General features: G+C 35.3%; 1 protein-coding gene across 1 annotated transcript in view; it reads left to right on the top strand.

Annotated features, from left to right (window-relative positions):
• Nucleotides 1–20,600, top strand: part of PTBP2 (polypyrimidine tract binding protein 2) — an 83,420-nt gene that overhangs the window by 26,632 nt on the left and 36,188 nt on the right. Inside the window, exons 3-5 of the mRNA XM_088022349.1 lie at nucleotides 5,212–5,287; nucleotides 16,651–16,823; nucleotides 17,723–17,866. Coding sequence (XP_087878475.1) covers nucleotides 5,212–5,287; nucleotides 16,651–16,823; nucleotides 17,723–17,866 — 393 coding nt within the window. The remainder of the gene's footprint in view (nucleotides 1–5,211; nucleotides 5,288–16,650; nucleotides 16,824–17,722; nucleotides 17,867–20,600) is intronic.

Raw genomic sequence — 20,600 nt, 5'->3', positions numbered from 1 at the left:
TGAGGTGTTACATCTTTATTTTCCCTCAACATGTTTATGGCCATTAGTGTTTCTGCTTTTGTGAAATTTTATGAAATACCTATTTGTATCTTTGCCTAATAAAAATTTGAATTTTGTAGGTTTTTTTTATGTATTGATTCTCTGTTGGTTGTATGTGTTGTTAATATTCTCTCCTAGTCGGTAGCTTTCCTTGGCACTTCATGCTGTGTTTTGATGAACAAAAGCTGCTAATTTTAATGGATAGAGTTTCAGTATGGCCACAAGTTCCCTGTGCCATCATAATTAAAATTATTTATGTGTTCCTTTTCCACCCATTTGAATATTTCCCTTGTTTTTATGGGAATCTTAGCTGTTGATTGTTGGAAATCAGTAGTGGTTTTTAAGTTTTTATCTGTTGTTGGAATAGTTTCTTTCATAGAGATTTTGTTTCCACTCTGTAGGAGAATTTATCAGTATTTTTAATGGTTTGTGTTCTTGTTTTTTAATTTAAAAAGTCCTTATGTATTCAGATCATGAAGGTATTTTTATACGTTACAAAAATTTTTAGTTACGCCTTTTACAATGGTTTCTAACATCAGAAAATTTGTTTGTATATTGTATTAGGGATCTAATTTCATTTTCCCCCCTTATAGAGATAGCCAGTTGAAATTACAGTGCAGTTTCTTCATATGTTAGGTAAATATATGTTAGGGTAAAGGCTAGGTTACTGTATTAAATGCAGAACATAGTGGTATAAGTAGACAAGTTTATTTCTCATAAGCTAAAGTCCTGCTGGTTTAAGAAAATGGTATCAGTCTGCTTGATGAGGTTATTCACTGGGCCAACTTTCTTTCATCTTGTTCCTTCATTATTTTCTAAGTTTTTGTTCTTGTCTGCAGGGTCTGATAATATAGAATTGTGCTGTCTTTTTGTTTGTTTTTTCCTTTAGTTATTCTCACCCTGAGGTTTGTCTGTTCTGTTGTTTTGTTTAAAACTCAACTTTTGTTTTTTATTGATCCTCTTCAGAGTATCATTGCCATCCGTATTCTGTATTTTTATTGGTTGTATGAGTTAGTGCTTCCACAGCTTCTAGTAGGTGGCTAGCATCCAGTGCACGTCTCCTTGGCAGCATCTCTGTGTTTAAAGAAATACTCACCCGAGTACCTTCTTTTCTGAGAATCTAGCTTTTCTCAGGAACTTGATGTTTGTTGGCATCCTTGTCCCTATGACTTTGGGTCATGGTTTCGTCTTCTCCAGAAAAGAAAGTCTTTGGGCAGTTCTCAGTCCTGAAACCTGACAGAGCCCAGGGACTCTTGTCAACGTCAGTCTTCAATTCTTGCTTGCCTTCCTGGTAGCTTAAGCAGCTTTTCTACCTGGGTACTTGGATTAAACTATTATGATGAACAGGATATTTAATAACCAAGATTAAAAAAAAAAAAGTTTCAAGTACTGGAATGAAAATGTGATTCAATTTTTGTACTCATATTATTTTTTACACTTACTTTTTTCTTTTACGTATAGATTGTATCTTTGCATATTAGCGTTTTCCTGATTGTTTTTGTGGGATGTTCACTTCTCCTGAAATGGTCATTTTTGTTACACAGGAGAAAAAGTTTCTGTGGTCAGATTTAAAAAGGGACATTAGTGCCTATCTTAACATTTCATTTCCTTTTTAAATTGAATCTAAGATCAATTGACATCCATCTTAGATGAATTTTAAGAATACATATTTTTAGTAGAGATTGTTAATCTGAGTTTAAGTTCTAATTCAGTTTGTTTCAGTAGCCACAACTGTGGAACAGCTATCAATTACTGTTTTTATTGAGTCATTTGATTTTTATATCTCTTCCAGCTTAAGCATCTATGCCAAGATATATAAAATAAAATTGTCCCATCATTTAATGTGGAAACATTAATATTTTCAGTACTGTAGAATCACTTATTTTGGTCATAGAACTGGTAAGCTTTATACTCATTGGAAAGACCAACATAATTTTTTTAAAAATATTTATAAACATTTTCAATAATTTTGGTAAAAATATCTAGAATTTCAAATAACTCGATATTCTGCTGACTCAGTTATGAAGGCCGCTAAACCTACTCTTCTAGCAGTATGTGTGAAATCATTTGTGGGAGAAAAAAGCCCACAAAAATTAAAGCATTTTTAAAAAATTGACAAGACTTTGCCATTCTCGAACATACATTATAGGAAGGAGTGTCCTGCATGCATCATGTCAGAATTACAGGCTTTCTTTTATACTTCAGTAGATCTAATATTCCTCACTCCTCATCTCCAGAATTACTTTGAATCCTCTGGGGTGGAAGGATTTTGACTCACACAAGTATTTAAAAAGTAAACTGATAAGACGTATTTGAAAAGAAGTCAGGTATACTTTTGAAAAGTATGGGAGTCTTTGTTTTTTGAGAACTAGGGCAATGGTTAATAGTCATTCATTGACTAATTAGTCAACAATTATATGTGGACCATGTGCTTGGTGACCCTTGGGAATATTATAGTGAACACTGCTGATGTGGGTCAGACATGCTGTCTGGTAATCACTGTTCATGTATTATAACATTTAATCTCAAGGATTTTGACGTAAATGTTCTCTCCATATTACGAATGAGGAAGTTAAAGCTTAGAATAGTTAAGTAATTTACTAGTTACATAGCTGGTAGGTGGTAGCTAAACTACAGAGCCCCTTTTCTTAATGCCGTATCACATACTTGCCATAAAAACAATGAAAATTAGGTTAAGCTCTCATATCAACAGACTAAAAAAAAAAAATCACACGATAATAGCAATAGATGCAGAAAAATCATTTGACAGAATCCAACATCCACTTATGATAAAAACCAGTAATAGTTTCTAGTTTTAAGAGAACTTCTTCAACTTGATGATAAACATCTACAGGGGCGCCTGGGTGGCTCAGTCGTTAAGCGTCTGCCTTTGGCTTAGGTCGTGATCCCAGGGTCCTGGGATCGAGCCCTGAGTCGGGGCTCCCTGCTCAGCGGGGTGCCTGCTTCTCCCTCTACTTGCTCTGCCTGCTACTCCCTATACTTGTGCGCCCACGTACTCTCCCTCCCTCTCTCTCTTTCTCTGACAAATAAATAAAATCTTAAAAAAAAAAATCTATAAAGAAACTACAGCTAACATCATACTTAATGGTCAGAACCTCAATACTTTCTAAGATTAGGTACAAGCCAAGGACATTTCCTCTCTGTTCCTTTCAACATTCTATTGGAAGTTTTTGCTAATGTGCTAGGGCAAGCAAAAGAAATAAAAGGTATACAGACAAGAAGGAAAACATAAAATTGTTGTTTGCAGATGACGTGATAGCCTGTGTTGAAAATCTGAAAGAAATGACAAAAAATCTGGAACTAATAAGCAGTTATTGCACTGTTGAAAGATACAGGTTGATATACAGAAGTCAGTTGCTTTTCTGTATATCAGTGGTGAACAAATGCAGTTTGAGATGAAAAACACAATACTCTTGACAGCACCCCAGAAAATGAATAGCTAGGTATAAATCTAACACAAAATATAAGAATATCTATATGAGGAAAACTACAAAGCTCTGATGAATGAAACAAACAAAACCCAAAAACAGATGGAGAGATATTCCATGTTTGTGGATAAGAGGATTCTATATTGGGGGCGCCTGGGTGGCTCAGTCGTTAAACGTCTGCCTTTGGCTCTGGTCATGATCCCGGGGTCCTGGGATCGAGCCCCACATCGGGCTCCCTGCTCGGCGGGAGGCCTGCTTCTCTCTCTCCCACTCCCCCTGCTTATGTTCCCTCTCTCACTTTGTCTCTCTCTGTCAAATAAAATCTTAAAAAAAGAAAAAAGAGGACTCTATATTGTCAAGATGTCAGTTCTTTACAACTTGATCTGTAGATTTAATGCGGTCCCAATCAAAATTAGAGCAAGTTATTTTGTTGATACCAGCAAGCGGATTCTAAAGTTTCTGGGGAGGGGCAGAAGATCCAGAATAGCCAACACAATACTGAAGAAAAACAAAATTGGAGGACTGACACTACCCAGCTTCACTTACTGTAAAGCTACAGTAATCAAGACAGTGTGGTTTTGGTGAAAGAATAGACAAATAGGTCAGTGGAACAGAATAGAGAGCCCAGTGTAGAGCCCCCATAAATATAGTTGGCTTATCTTTGACAAAGGCGCAAATGCAATACCATGGAGCAAATACAGTCCCGTTAAGTGCTGCTGGAATGATTGGACATCCACTTGCAAAAGAATGAATCAAGACACAGTTAACACTCTTTTAAGAAAAATTAATTCCATGGATTTAAGGTTCCTCCTCATCTTTCCGTGGTTTGATAGCCCGTTTTGTTTTACTTCTGAAAAATATCCCATTGTCTGGACATTTCCACAGTTTAGTTATTCCATCTACTGAAAGACTTTTGGTTGCTCCCAAGTTTTGACAGCTATGAATAAGGCTGCTATAAATATCTGTGTGTAGGATTTTATGTGTACATTAAATTTTCAACTCCTTTGGGTAAATACCGAGGTGCACAATTGTTGGATTATGTGGTAAGAGTGTATTTGTTTTATAAAACTTCCAAACTATTTTCCAAAGTAACTCTCCCTCACCAGGGATGGTTTGGGGGAAGGATGAATAAAGCAGAGCATAGAGAATTTTTTAGGGCAGTGAAAATACTGTATACAACATTATAATGATAGAAATATGTCTTTATACATTTGTTCACACCCATTGAATGTACAACATCGAGTGAACCCTCAGATAAACTGGATTTTCACTGATTATGATGTGTCACTGCAGGTTGATCCTTGGTAATAACTGTACCATTTTGCTGGGAGGTTTTGATAATGAGGGCCTTAATGTATGTGTGGGGGCAGGGAGTATATAGAAATCTCTGTTGCCACCTTCTCATTTTCATTGTAAACCTAAAACTGCTCTTAAAAAATAAAAGCAAAAAAAGAAAACATTTTTATTGTTGATAGTGAACCAATACTTAGGCGAAAGGAAAGAAGGAAAAACTGTTGGCTTTGTGGAAAAGGGAGAGAGATTGACAAGAAAGTGGAGTTAGTTTTCTATTTTAGGGGTTAAAATTTTAAATGATTCCCAGTAGTGTAACAGGTGACATTTGTTTTTCAGTGAGTATTTGGAAGATATAGATAAGTGACAGATTCATATTTTTGTAAAGTTAAAGATGTCTTATGCTAATGTGTTTTTTTCTTTTTTTTTATAGAGAGGATCTGACGAACTACTCTCAGGCAGTGTTCTCAGTAGTCCGAACTCTAATATGAGCAGCATGGTGGTTACAGGTAAGTGTATCTCTCTTAACAGTTTTGCTTAATTCTTTGCCATTTTATGGGGCAGAATGTTAAAATGAAAATTTAGTCTTTTATCAGAATAGCCTTTTATAATTTATGTTAAATGTTTTAAATGTTTCTGTTGAAACGCTACAGAGGAAATTTTACTAGAGTATATGTGTGTAAAAAAAAAAAAAGTGTGTGAAGTGTGTAAAAAAATGTATTAAAAAAGTAAAAAACCTAAACTTGATGATTTCTGTGGGCAGGCACCTAAGTCTGATTGCCTTTTTTTAATCACAAAAATATAACGCTTTTTCTTTCATATTCTAAGTCCCCTCATTCTTGCCCCTTTTTTACTTTTTAGTTTTTGTGTTTGCGTTTCTTAGAATATTTTTTACATAGTCCCCTTGCCTCCCTGAGGGATATGTTCCAAGACTTGCAGTGGATGCTTGAAACTGCAGGTGGTACGAAACCCTAAATATACTATGCTTTTTCCTATACATAGATACCTTTGATAAAGCTTAGTTTTATAAATTGGGCATATTAAGAGATTAACAAGAACTAAAAATGGAACAATGTAACAATACAGTATAATGAAAAGGCATACTCACCTTTTGTCTTCCTATGATGATGTGAGATGATAAAATGGCTGTGTGATAAGATGAAACTAGGTGAATGATGTAGGCATTGTGATACAGTATTAAGCTACAGTATCTCAGAAGAAGGATCATCTGCTTCTGGTCTGTGGTTGATAACTGGTAACTGAAACTATGGAAAGCAAAGCTGCAGATAAAGGGAATTACTGTGTTTTAAGTATTCTACATCCCACAAGCCCTGAAGCCCAACTAAATAAAAATAAAAAGATTCAGGGGCATAGTTGTCTTTTCTGTGTGCTTTCACCCTTTTTTCTTTGCTCTAACAATATTTTAATTCTTTGAATTGAGTTCCTTAATGTTATCTCCCTATTATCTTCATACTTAGGGTATTTTTCTTGTATATGTCTGAAATAACATTGTGGGTTGTTTGTAATGTCTGTCTAAACAAATATAAACTAATTTTGGACCCTAGTTTTATGGGCCAGAATTTGAATCTGATGATGATGACAACAACTGAATTAGTTTACCTTATAACCCTGCATTTTACATTGTTTACCTAAAACCAGAGTTCCTTTCTTGAATTACTTGCTTGAGGAATTAATTGTACTGGATACTAAGACGGTTGTAAAAGATTAGAAGCATTTTGATTTACTTCAGGTAGCTATTGCTTATGTATATGTACACCTTGGCGCACACATACACGTGCTTGGCAGTTCAGTTAAAAATAAAAACTGTGATGAAGTACTTACCAAATATAGTCATGATGTGAAAATGAATTTGCCCACACATCATTATTACTGACTTTTCCATGATTACAAAGCAAAATCACTAGGCCATGGTTTTGATAGTCAAAGTACGGTATACAAATAATTAAACAGGTTCAAATGTCTGTAATGCTTCTTTGTTAGTTTCATTTTTTAAAACAATAATATAGCGATGAACAGTTGAAATGTTTTAAAAATTAATATGTAGGGCTATGACAGAATAACTGATAGCAGCCTTCTCTTCTCCCCCAATATGCCCTCCAAAATCAACAATTATGAAACTGTATAAGATATATTGGACAATTGTTTGGAATTGATGAGCAGACAGTACTAGGTAATGATCCCTGAAAGAAGGGAATAGGATTATTATCACATGAAGTGAATCCCATAATCACTTTGGCTTTCTGCCTTGGGGTACTCTGTTATTATAGCACAGGAAAGGGGAATCTAAGTTGAGTATGGAAGTCTCAGTGAGCCAAAAAGACAGATTGGAATTCAAAGCTGCTCAGACATCTGGGATTTGTGGAGAAGGGTCCTGAAAAAGGAAGTTCTCTGGGGGTTTGAACATAGGGCAGGGGTCAGAATTCAGTGTGGGTATTCATTTGATCAGCATTTTTGAATGATAGCTGGGCTGCCTGTGTGCAGGTTGAGAACTTTGCATGGTCTGTCAGAACTGATGTGCTTTGGGGCTGAGAGCTAGAATCGTGGTTCCAAAGGTTGTTTAGTGCTCTGAGACCTGAGAGTTCTGGGAAGTCAGAATGCAGACATCTTGGAGAGAACCTCAGGCATTTAATTTAGACTACAGAAAGCCCAGTCGTTAAGAGAATGGATCACACACTATTGTAAGTGCCAACCTTAAGACTAAGTTTAGAAACAGATAGTTTAGGCTGACAACACATTAAAGATCACTAGTAATTTAATTGCTTGCCTAAACAAAACAGTACCCCCTAAGGAAGACATGATTCAGTCTTCATTTTGTAAACTGTCATTCACAATATCCACCGTACCATTAAAAATTACAAATTATGGAAATCATGAAAACATTCCATAAAATAGAGAAGCATTAAATAGGAGCAGATACCAAAATGATCTAGATAATGGAATTAACAGACAAAGAGACTAAATATTTTTAAAGCTGTAAAGGAAAATACTAAATAGTGAACACATAGAGGCATGTGTTAAGAGAGAAAAGACAAGTAGAGGGCATATAGAAATTTCTGAAATATATTTGAGATGAAGAATTCACTGGGGCTAACAGCAGATTGGAGACAACTGAAGAAAGGTTATTGAACTTGAATACACATGGATAGACATTATTAAGTTTCCCAGAAAGACGAAAATATAGGGACAGGTAAGCTGTCTAATACATGTATAATTGGAGTTCCAGAGAGGAAGTAAAGAGAATGGGGCCAGGTATATGTAATTGAAGCAATAATGGCTGAAAACTTCTAAAATTTTAAGAAAAATACCAAGTTGGATAAATAAAAAGAAACACGCTTAGGCACATAATAGTCAAAATATTGAAAACTGATGATAAAGAGTAAATCTTACAGCAAGGAAAAAGCCATCTCACAGGAGACCAACACCTTCACTTCACTAAAAGGGAAAAAAAAAAGCTAACTTTAGATTGAATAGAATGACACTACATAAAAACTTGGATTTGCAGGAAGTAACCAGGAGTACCAGGAATGGTAAATGTGTGTGTAAATTAAAAAGGCTCCCTTTTAATCCTTTAAATCTCTTTGAAAGACTGTTTATGTACATTAGAAAACAAAACAAAACCTTTGTATTATGTCGTTTATGTATGTAGATGTTTCTGTGACAACAGTTAGCACTAAGTGAAAATAAATAGAATTTTACAGTTGTAGGGTTATTATTTATATGAAATGATAGAATATTAACTCTAACGTAGATTCTATTAAGTTTGCATGTAATCTTCAGAAAGAAAAAAAAGATACAAGGAAGTATAGTTAAATGTGAATAGAGAGAAAGTTGGAGGACTGATTCCTTGTTTCCGAAAGTTGTTGTAAAGCTGAGTAATCAAAACAGTGTCATATTGGCATAAAGACAGATAGATTAGTAGAACAGAATAGAATGCAGAAATAAACCTACATAATTATGGACAGCTGGTTTTTGACTAAGGTATCCATATGTTTAAAAAAAAAAAAACTTAGATCTGTATCTCATACCATAGTTAAGAGTTAGCTCTGAGTGAACCATACATGATGTAAATAAAGTCTAAAATTATAAAACTTCTAGAAGAAGACAGAGTAGAAAATCTTTGTGACCTTGGATTAGGACCCCAAAAACATAATATGTAAAAGAACAAGTGGGACTTTGTTCTTTTGAAAAACTTCAAGTTTTTCAAAACACATTGATAGTAGAATGAAAAAAGCCATAGAATATCTGAGCGTCTTTGTAAAGCATATAGTTGATAAAGAACTTTGATCCAGAATATATATAAATTTGGACTGTATAAACTCTAAAACTTAACAAGGCAAGAGACAACCCAATGTAATAAATTGGCAAAAGTACTTGATAGTTCAGCAAAAACATATGGCAAGTAAGAACATGAAAAAGATACTCAAAAGTATTAATCATTAGAGAAATATAGATTAAAACTAAAGTGAGATAACATTACCCCCCTATTGGCTAAAATTTAAAAGATTGACCATACTAAGTGTTGGAAAGGATGTGGTTGAACCAAAACTCTCATATACCGTTGGTGGGAATGTAACCTTGTAGAACTACTTGGGCAAATAATCTCGCAGTTTCTTAAAAACTTAAACATCTATGAAATGATGCAGCTGTTTGTCTCTTAGTTATTTATGCATGAAAAAGGAAGGCATATGTTCATTAAAAATAAAGCTAAAAAACTTAAGGTGAATGTTCATGTAGCTTTTTTTGTAATACCCAAAGCCCAAAACAATCCAGATGTCCATCAACAGCTGAATGGATAAACAGATTGCAGTTTTGGCATTGTATTCCATTGCATACCATGAAATAGCACTCAGTCTTAGAGAATAAGCTTTTTTTTTTTTTTTTAAGTAAGCTCTCTGCGCAATGTGGGACTTGAACTCATGACCCCGAGATCAAGAGTCTAATTTGTCTGATATAAGGATTGCCACCCCAGCTTTCTTTTGGTATCCATTAATGTGGTAAATGGTTTTCCACCCCCTCACTTTCAATCTGGGTATGTCTTTGGGTCTAAAATGAGTCTCTTGCAGACAGCATATCGATGGGTCTTGTTTTTTAATCCAGTCTGATAGCCTGTGTCTTTGGATTGGGGCATTTAGCCCATTTACATTCAGGGAAACTATTGAAAGATATGAAATTTAGTGCCATTGTATTGCCTGTAAGGTGACTGTTACTGTGTATTGTCTGTGTTCCTTTCTGGTCTATGTTACTTTTAGGCCCTGTCTTTGCTTAGAGGACCCCTTTCAATATTTCTTGTAGGGCTGGTTTGATGTTTGCAAATTCCTTTAGTTTTTGTTTGTCCTGGAAGCTTTTTATCTCCCCTTCTATTTTCAGTGACAGCCTAGCTGGATATAGTATTCTTGGCTGCCTGTTTTTCTCGTTTAGTGCTTTGAAGATATCATGCCAGTCCTTTCTGGCCTGCCAGGTCTCTGTGGATAGGTCTGTTGCCAATCTAATGTGTCTGCCATTGTAGGTTAGAGACCTACAAATCTCTCGAATTCTGTCCTCATGATCCAGTAGGTGCTTATCTCTCTTTTTCTCAGCTTCTTTATTTTCCATCATTTGGTCTTCTATGTCACTAATTCTCTCTTCTGCCTCATGTATCCTAGCAGTTAGAGCCTCCATTTTTGATTGCACGTCATTCATAGCCTTTTTGATTTCAACTTGGTTAGATTTTAGTTCTTTTATTTCTCCAGAAAGGTTTCTCTAATGTCTTCCGTGCTTTTTTCAAGCCCAGCTAGTCGTCATTCTGAACTCTAGTTCCGACATCGTACTAATGTCCGTATTGATTAGGTCCCTGGCATTTGGTCCTGCCTCTTGGTTTTGTGTGTGTGTGTGTGTGTGTGTGTGTGTGTGTGTGTGTGTGTTTCTGAGGTGATTTTTTCTGTCTTGTTATTTTGTCCAGAGGAGAATGGCTAACAGGGTGACAACAACCCCAGAAAAATAAGCACTAAAGAAACGAGACTTGAAACCGGGGGAAAAGAAAGGGAAAGAAAGAAAAAAGAAAAGAAAAAAAGTTAAAAAAAATATGATCAGGCTGGTGAATAGATCAGTGCCACACACTAGATTTTGGGCGTGTTTTGGTCAGTTAGAAGAAAGTGCCTCCCAAAATTTTAAAGAAAGAAAAATATATGTACAAAAATAAGGGTAAATACAATGAAGGGATGGAATATGACTCTAAAGATGAAAATTATAAAAGATTTTATAAAAGGAATTGATAAGATAAATCGGTTGAAAAAAGAAAGAGGATTTAAAAAAAAGGGAGAGAATGTGATCAGGCAGGAGACTGGAACAAAGTTATACACTAGAGATTTAGGGTATATTTTGGTCTGTTATAAGAAAACGTATCCCAAAATTTTAAAGAGAGAACAACTTATATGTATATCAAAAATAAGGGTAACTACTATGAAGCGTTAGAATATGACTCTAAAAATGAAAAACAAAAAAGATTTTTAAAAAAGGGACTGATAAGATATTGGTTCAGAAAGGGCAAAAAGAAAAATTCAAAAAAAATTAACTTTTGAAAGCCTAAAGAATCAGTGGGAAAAAAACCATGAATTCTATGTGCTGTATTCCCCTAGTGCTGGTGTTGTGCCCTTCTCATTGATCGGTAAACTTGGTCTTGGCTGGCTGTTCTTGCTGATCTTCTGGGGGAGGGGCCTGTTGCAGTGCTTCTCAATGTCTTTGCCAGAGGCGGAATTGCCCCGCCCTTGCTGGGGCTGGGCTAAGTAATCTGCTCGGATTTGCTCTTGGGCACTTTTGTTCCCTGCAAGCTTTCCGTACAGCTTTGGAGGACAAGAGTGAAAATGGCAGCCTCCCAATCTCTGCCCTGGCGGAGCCGAGAACTCGGGGCCCCACTCTTCAGTGCGCCCCCAGAGAAAAGCAGTCAATCACTGCCGTCTCCCCGGTCTCTGGCCACACTCATGCTCACCAGGCCAGTGACCAAGCATTTCTATCTCTGGCACACGGCCCCGTTAGGAGTCTCCAAACCCAGCAGATCCCTGCGGTGCGCTCCCGCGCCTCTCCTCCCGGGGTAGGAAGGGGAGTGTCCCCGGATCTGCCGCTTGTTGGGTCCCTGCTGGAAGATCAGTGGCCCGACTGTGCTGCGGATCCCGGTTTATGGTAGCCCCAAGCTGAGAACCCGTTCCTAGGCTCCGTTTGTGCAGCCAGCTTCCCCGCTCCGATACCTGGGAGCTCTGCCCTGCACTCAGGCACCCCCGGTCTTTTTGTGACCCCGAGGGTCCTGAGACCACACTGTCCCAGTGAGGGTTCCACCCTCTGCTTAGCCACTGGAGAGATGTCTCTCAGCGGAGCCAACTTCTAAAAGTTCCAATTTTGTGCTCTGCGGTTCTATCACTTGCTGGTAGCCAGCTGACGGAGGCTCCCCCTGCCGCGGTCTATCTTCCTGTATATCACCTGGAATTCACTTCTCTGCATGTCCTGCCTTCCAGAAAGTGGTCGCTTTTCTGTTCAGAGAGTTGCTGCTGTTCTTTTCTTTGATCTCCTGTTGACTTCGTAGGTGTTCAGAATGGTTTGATCCCAATTAGCTGAATTCTTGGGACCAGACAAAATTTTGGAAACACTGAGTTTTAAGATTTTTTTCTCTCTTAATGATGAGAGTCTGTTTATGTTCTCACAGTGTCCAATTTGAATATGTTGTATATAAGAGGAAATAGGAAAAAAAAGAGAACTTTAAGAACTAGTGATTTTACTTGCCTGGACAAATATGCCATTGTCATCCAGGTGTCTGAAAAGGTACTTTTACAGACCATGTTATAAAGAAACTTTTATGGTTATCAGATACAGAACAGGATTTCATTAATTCCAGCTTTATCCACAATGTTTCCTCAAATTCACTTTATTGTAGAATTTGGTTTCTTTTTTTTTATTTTTAAAGACTTTATTTATTTGACAGAGAGAGTACACAGCGAGATAGGGAACACAAGCAGGGGGAGTGGGAGAGGGAGAAGCAGGCTTCCTGCTGAGCAGGGAGCCCGATGCGGGGCTCAATCCCAGGACCCTGGGACCATGACCTGAGCTGAAGGCAGACGCTTAACGACTGAGCCACCCAGGCGCTCCTAGAATTTGGTTTCTAAAAGCATATATCTCAATGGCCTTTCCCTTATCTGTCCAGGGTTTCTTTCTAAACATATACCTTGTTTTTTGTGTCAAAGAAAAAATAATTTTAGAAGTGTGAAAGTTAATGTCATTAGAACCTCAGTCTCAGGTAAGTATGTACTAAGTCAGTGCATTAAGATTAATTTGTAATACGGTAGTTCCTTCAGAAATAAAAGTGAAACATTTCAAAAAAAAAAACAACTAGCTCCAACTAGTATTGTGATTGGATTTTATTGAAAAGAGTTTGTAACTATTTGTCAGTGGGAAGTAGCCTTGACAATTAAAATTTTTTGAGTCATTTCTTCATAGCTGTGGATATGGAATATTACTTTAAGTTAGGTATATATATTTCTGCCAGTGCTGCTAATTGTTATTCCATAATAGGATTTATTATTGCTGAAAGTGTGACATTTTGTTTTATGTGAAAGAACTAAAATCATTCCATAGATTCTGATATATGTTACTCAGAACTCTGGGATATTCATTTTAACTTCTACATGAAGACATTTTTATATGTCATTTGGTTTTGTTATAATGCTTTGAGAATATTCCAGCACATGAGACTTATAGTTTAGTCTAGACTTCTATTTTTTCTAGCTCATGTGTAAGGTACTTTTGGCAAGTAGGCTGTGCAGCTTCTTAAAAATACAGTTACAGCCAGTTTTTATGATAAAGCTAAGATTTTTTTGTGTGGTGGCTGTCGATCTTGACTAAACAGCTAGCAGAATAACAGAAGTATGTTTCTGTATATACCTGCATTTCTGGTTAACTCTTTTTTGAAATTTCTGTTTTCCCAGATAGGAAAGTAAAAGTGTACAGACATTGATTTTTCATAACTCAGATTCTTTTTATTTTTTATTTTTTAAGCCAACAGCTTCTATAACATTATGCTTTGCCCTGAAGTCTAACTTAAAACTGCTTGGAATTGAAACTGCTTTTCTTCTCAGTTTCACATTTGATAAAGGATGCTACCAGTGTTTTTTATAAATGCTTGAGTGTGAAAGACTTAAGAGATTGAACATGTACTTATATTTTGTTAGTTTCTGCTGTATAAACAAGTAGAAGTATAAAGTTTTGAAATGTACTTCAGGATGATACACTGTTGGAAGTATAGAATTATAATATTGGTGAATGAGTGGGACTAAAATAATAGATTTACAAATTAAATAAGGTGGTTTTTGAGACCCAAGTGCTGGAGTGTTCACATCAGCAAGTAAAGATAGGACTTTGGGGCCAAAACAGCTTGAGGAACTCCAACTATTATTTGGAATGAGTACATAAGCAGAAGGTTCAAAGCAGCTTTAGATGAATCAGGGAAGTAAGAAAACTAGAAATGAATTGTTAAGGGTGTTAGGAGAACAGAGAGATTTGGTAAGGATGAGAGGGCTCACAGTATTTTGACCATGAATGGATTTAACAAATTACAAATTAATGAGACTGTTTATGTGAAAACTGCAGATAATGACCAGTAAAGAGCAAAGGTCAGTCAAGGAAAAAAAAAACTGATCAAAGGTGAAGATGTTCACTATAGAATTGAGGTAGAAAACCACTTTTGAGTTTGGAAGAGAAGTTTTCAGGTAGAAATAGTTTTTACATTTTTTTTTTTTTTACATATTTGTTTTGAATTTGAGAAGAATATCTTAAGCAAAAGGCTTTAAGAAGGCTGAATAACATATGGAAAATGATGTGATTAAAGATTTCTGCCATTTATATACAACCTGTATGCATAAATAAAAGCATTACTGCATTGTTGTTGCCTTAGTTCTTCGGAATCATTTTAATTATTACTGGTTTTACATTCACAAATCAAAAGTTTGTGGGTTTACCTGGGGAGTGGAAGGGAAAAGATCATGGAAAGAAGTCCAAATTATTGTACTTTGTCTTCTGAAGAATCACAGATCTATAACCCAGAGAGACTCAGTCTTCCTTACTTCTCTGTTAGGCTAATAAATGGCCTATGTGTTTCATAAGCTAAGGGCTATACATTTTCTTGTGTCCTTTTTCTTTTCCAGGGATGGAGTGTTTTTATGTTTGAAAGTATGCTTAATCATATGACTAAAAAAGTCCTTATTTCCTCATTTCATGTTCTTACATTCTCATATAAAATGAATACTTCCATAATATTTAGCACTGAAATATGAATATTTAGTAGCCACCCCTTCTAAAACTATTCGCCAAATGAGGGAGTATCAGAATATGAAGAGAATGTAAGTTTTGATGTTACATGGTCTTTGGGAGAAAAGTACAGATCTTTTGTTAGCAGTTGTATATAATGTGATACTTGTTTTTGAGATCCTCCTATAGTGTGTACTGGTCACCTCTCCCAATAGACTGTAAGAGAGCATTGGGGATCTTACTGGTAATCTTGTTCACTGCTGTACCCCCAGAGCCTCAAACAGTGCCAAACACGTTCTTGATACTCAGTAACTTTTCTTTTATTATTATTTATTTATTTTTAAAGAGGGCTGCACATTCCAGTGGTTGGGAAGGGCAGATGGAGAGGGAGAGAGAGGATCTTAAGCAGGCTCCATGCCCATTGCAGAGCCTGACACGGGGCAGCATCTCACCATCCTGAGATCATGACCTGAGCCAAAATCAAGAGTCGGATGCTTAACTGACTGAGCCACCCAGGTGCTCCAATACTCACTAACTCTTAATCGATGTGTGAATGAATTTTAAAGACACTTAGAGATCAAATTGATATTAGAATTTTATAGCTATTGTTGAATATATACACACATACAACACACACACATACAATGTTTATGGATAGTGTTGATTTGGGGAGTACCATGAAGTACTGAAAGCTACATACAAGTGGAGTATACATATATATTTCTCAGCTTATTAAGTATTCTTTGTTTTAGTTTAGTTTCAGAAATATCCTTTAGTCCTTAGACCATTTGGAACCACTGATACAGAATAGTGGGTAGATTGCAAGTTCTTCAAACAATTTTACATAAAACATCACCTATTTTATTGTGTCTTTAGTAGGACTTTTAGTTTTGGTGTGACTTTGGAATCAAGGCAGGTAACTAATTTGTTGATTGAAGTATATCAGTTTAAAGGTCAGTAACAGATTAAGTTAATCAAGTCTATGAGTGTTTTATAGTATATAGATGTTGATAGTGACAAAATAGGTAGATTAAGTGGTGGTATGAATAAATTAGGAGAGGCTCATTGTAAGTAAGCCATAATGTGGATTGACTGCATAATTACTTTTACAAAATTGCCTTCTTTGCTCCCACTTTTGAGTGTGATATTTTCCAAATTGAACCATATATAATTTCCCAGGTAAAATTACAATCTCCTTAATTTTTGCCAAGTCAAAAGTTTCACATTTTTTGTATTTCTGTTAGTCGGTAATAAAATGATTAAATTGTAAGATAATTGTGTTCTTTAGCACAATTTCTTTATGAAGTTGTATTTTAATGTGTTTTTGCTTATCATTTGTTACTCTTTACATATACTGTTCAGAAACATTTATCTAATAGTTATCTTAATTGGTAATGTGATTTTATTTAATAGTAATTGGTAAATATGATTTTCTCTATTCCTTTGGAAGCCCGGCTTTTGAATTTTTAGGAATTATTCAGGTGTACTCAGCTATGTTTTTAAGTTCTTTTTTAAACTTTGTTTTGTGTTATTTTTTTTTACACAAATGAGGAAAAATAATAAAGACTTTTTTAATGTCTTTCAGCCAATGGTAATGATAGCAAAAAATTTAAAGGAGAAGATAAAATGGATGGTGCTCCTTCTCGTGTACTTCATATTCGAAAATTACCTGGTGAAGTGACAGAAACTGAAGTTATTGCTTTAGGCTTACCTTTTGGTAAGGTGACCAACATCCTTATGCTGAAAGGGAAAAATCAGGTATGCTTCTTTCAGGACCTATAAAATGTTAAGCCCCAAACTACCCAGCATGCATGAATTAGCTAACTTCTAATAAAAGGATAGACTATAGTAGGTCCTAACTTTTCTAAAAGAACATAACAGAAATCTTACTCTGACTTTTCCTGGTAATGCTGTTTGAGAAACTAATGCTAAGGAGCCAAAATGAATAAATCACTGTAGTTTTCAATTTTGCCTTTTGAATTCACTTTTGGATTGTTATAGATTGGATTGTTAGATTTTGGATTGTGGAAAATACAAAAATACAAATGGAGGCTTTCTTTTATTGTGGCTCTACTCTTTGTAATATCAGAAAACAGTGGGGGCACTAGTAGCATCTTATCCTTTAAGCTTATCCAATGGAAATATTTATTTGATAGCATTAGAAGAAAATAGTCACTAATCCTAGGTATTCTTCATTGGATAAATGTACCTGTGGCAGAAAGACCAAGGCATATTAAAATAAGATTTTGTTTTAAAATTTCTAATGATACCATTTAGAAGAATTTAGTGACATTAATGAACTATAAATATAATTAATGTCACTAATCTGATAATTTTTAATTCTTTTTCTTGTCTCTTTTGAGTTATACTGCTTTAAAAATGACTTTGAGATCTCTTATGTTCTCTAGTATCGGAATGGTAAAATTCTGATATTGAAAAATGTTTAGATTTTATTCTCTCTAGCTTTTGTTGGACTACATTTGTGGTGTATGGAAAATAAGGATAAGTAAGGATGACTTATTTTAGTGTCTAAATGTAACTGGAAAGGTTGTACTCTAGAGACTGATTTTTCTCATTAGCTGAATAGATTACACAGATATTGAAGTTTACTTGAATATAATTCATAGTATTCCAATTTTTGCTATTTAAATTTTCAGGCATTTTTGGAACTAGCAACAGAGGAAGCAGCTATTACTATGGTTAATTACTATTCTGCTGTGACACCTCATCTCCGTAACCAACCAATTTATATCCAGTACTCCAATCACAAAGAACTAAAAACAGATAATACGTTAAACCAAGTGAGTATGTGTGGGTACATAAACAAAATGGACATATTAAGCTCAGACTTATTAACAGATGTAACTATGGGCATTTTCTTGTTATTTTTAAGATATTTTCTTGCGATATGTCCCTAAATATTAAATATGTTAATTTACAAAAAGTATGTGCAGTCTATTTTCATGTTTTAAATTGGTACTTGAATTAAATAATATTTTTTCAGAGCATTAAGGTTCTGGTCAAAATGTTCATTTCCACGTTGCAAGTTCAGATTTTTGTGTAGAAACTTGTTTATGAGATAGGGCTCACTGTTAGCATAAACTGTAGAACTCTGCTGCTTAGACTTGTAAGGTATGATTTTTAATGCCTTTAGTTATTTGACTTTTTATAGGTCTTAGGTTTCTCCTGGAAATAATTTTATTGAAGATGTATGAGTGGTTTTACTTGGGGAATGTAAGAATTGAGGATATATGAATATATGGATTTATTTTTTAAAAATGTGATATAGAAGATATTATTTAAAATTAATATATTTCTAAAAAATATGAGAATGGGTTTATGCCTAAATACATAGCATTGCAGGAATGGTCTAAAAACTTTAGCTCTTTTAATATAGTTTTTAGCTAATTATATCTTTTCTGTTTCAGTAAAATCTAAACTATATCGGATTCTTTGTCTTACTGAAAATGTAATGGACTAATAATTCCTCATAGATTTTAACCATCATAAAAAGTGACCTTTCAAGATCATTTTGATAGTTTATAAATAAGCATTTAAAACTTTTTTTTGAAGGCTAAATATTCTGGATTTTTTTGTTTTAATTTGGTAATAATTTTCATTAATTTTGAACCACAAACTGTACTTCTAAAAATTTATCATTGGAAATATACCAAAAGAAAATACTCTGTATTCATTTTACTTAGAATTTAAAATGGTATTTATATTTCAATTTTGTTTTATATATTAGTATTTTTAGTAAAGTAATTCATGAAGGCATTCCCATTTTAAAAGCTTCCAATGCAAGAAACATGAAAAGGATAAAAATAAGGCATCTTTGTAATCTTAAATAAGGTTAGGAAATAAATGCACTTATTCTGGTTTGGGTTATTCCAGATACAGGGAACAATCAATGCAAAGTTGCTTCTGTTGAAAAAAAACATTGTTTTGCAGCCATATTTTTAGTTTTCAGAAACCCTTTAATCTTTTCTGGTCATTTTTTTTTGTTAAAATTGGTTGTGTTTTATGATTTCACAGTTCTTTCAGTATACTAATTAATAGTACTTTATTTTATTTATTAATTTTTAAAACCATACCTTTCTTTTAAAGATTTTATTTATTAGAGGGAGAAAGCATGCGGGGGGAGCCCAATAGGGGCTTGATCCCAGGACTCCCGAGATCATGACCTGAGGTGAAGGCAGACGCTTAACCCACTGAACCACCCAGGTGCCCGTAATTAACAGTATTTAAAAAAATCCTTCACTATATATAAATTATTTCATTTCCTTCAGTGTTAGCTGTTAACGTTTGTTTTGTATCCATCTGTCTGTCCCTCCTCCCCCAGTAGTCTTTTCATATTTCAGAATTAGGTTTTACTTGTTGGACTGGTATGCTTTCCTCTAGATTAAGTAATGAGTTTGGATACTAAGCTGGGATCCCCCAAATACCAAGAAGGTCTGGGCCAATAAAACTCCCTTTAGAATTCCTGTTTCTTTGAAGGGAGCATTTTGTTGTTTTTGTTTTTTAAAGGTTAAGGAGAGGAGATGATGCGGGAGAGGAGGAAGAGGAGTTTTAACTGTTCATTAGGCAGACTTTCCATTAACCCTTTTATATCCCCCCTCTGCCCTCTGTGACTCTCCCAGTTTCTCTGATTCATGTGGCTGTCAGTGCAAACCCTGTTTGCTATGTCTTCTGTGTCATTTGTTTCTGTTCATTTTTTGTATTCCAGAAATTTGATGAAAGTATTCTCAGCTAATGACATTCTCTCTTATTCAGTATTTGGGTTTATTCCATTTTGTATTCGTTTTTGGGCATTTTTTATTAATTTTTTTAAAGATTTTATTTATTTATTTGACACAGAGAGATAGCGAGAGCAGGAACACAAGCGGGGGGGAGCAGGAGTGGGAGAAGCAGGCCTCCTGCAGAGCAGGGAGCCCAATGCTGGGCTTGATCCCAGGACCCTGGGATCATGACCTGAGCCGAAGGCAGACGCTTAACGACTGAGCCACCCAGGCTCCTCTTTATTATAAAGTTTTTAATTTTAATTCCATTACAGTTAACATGGTGTTATACTAGTTTCAGGTGTACAGTGTAGTGATTCAGCAATTTTATACATTACTCAGTGCTCATCATAAGAATGTACTTTCATCCCCATCACCTCATTTATAGGCATTTTCATGGGCATTCATAATAGGAGAGGCAAATGAATATGAGTCAACCATGAATTCTTCCATGATCTTCATCAGATTACCAACTCTTTTCAATTTACTCTTATAATATCTGCCTAGTTTTCATCATCTTTCTTGTTACTTGAATAGCTCATACACACACAATCACTTCTTGGCTATATTGTTATAATAGCTCTTACTGATCTATTTTTTACTTTCCCCTCTTCAATTCTTTCTCCCTAGTACCTCTCCCTCCTCTTTCCTCCTCTCCCCTTCCCGTCAAACAAATCTGACTTAAGTTACTGCCCTGCAGCAGATCCTTTTCATGTTCACAATAAAGGCCCTCAGAAGAGGTGGCTACTATTTCTGT

This window comes from Eumetopias jubatus, unplaced genomic scaffold (assembly GCF_037043125.1).
Source record: "Eumetopias jubatus isolate StellerSeaLion01/CBP00866 unplaced genomic scaffold, mEumJub1_p1.0 scaffold_4, whole genome shotgun sequence".
Classification (NCBI taxonomy): domain Eukaryota; kingdom Metazoa; phylum Chordata; class Mammalia; order Carnivora; family Otariidae; genus Eumetopias; species Eumetopias jubatus.
This window is presented reverse-complemented; position numbering and strand designations above follow the sequence as displayed.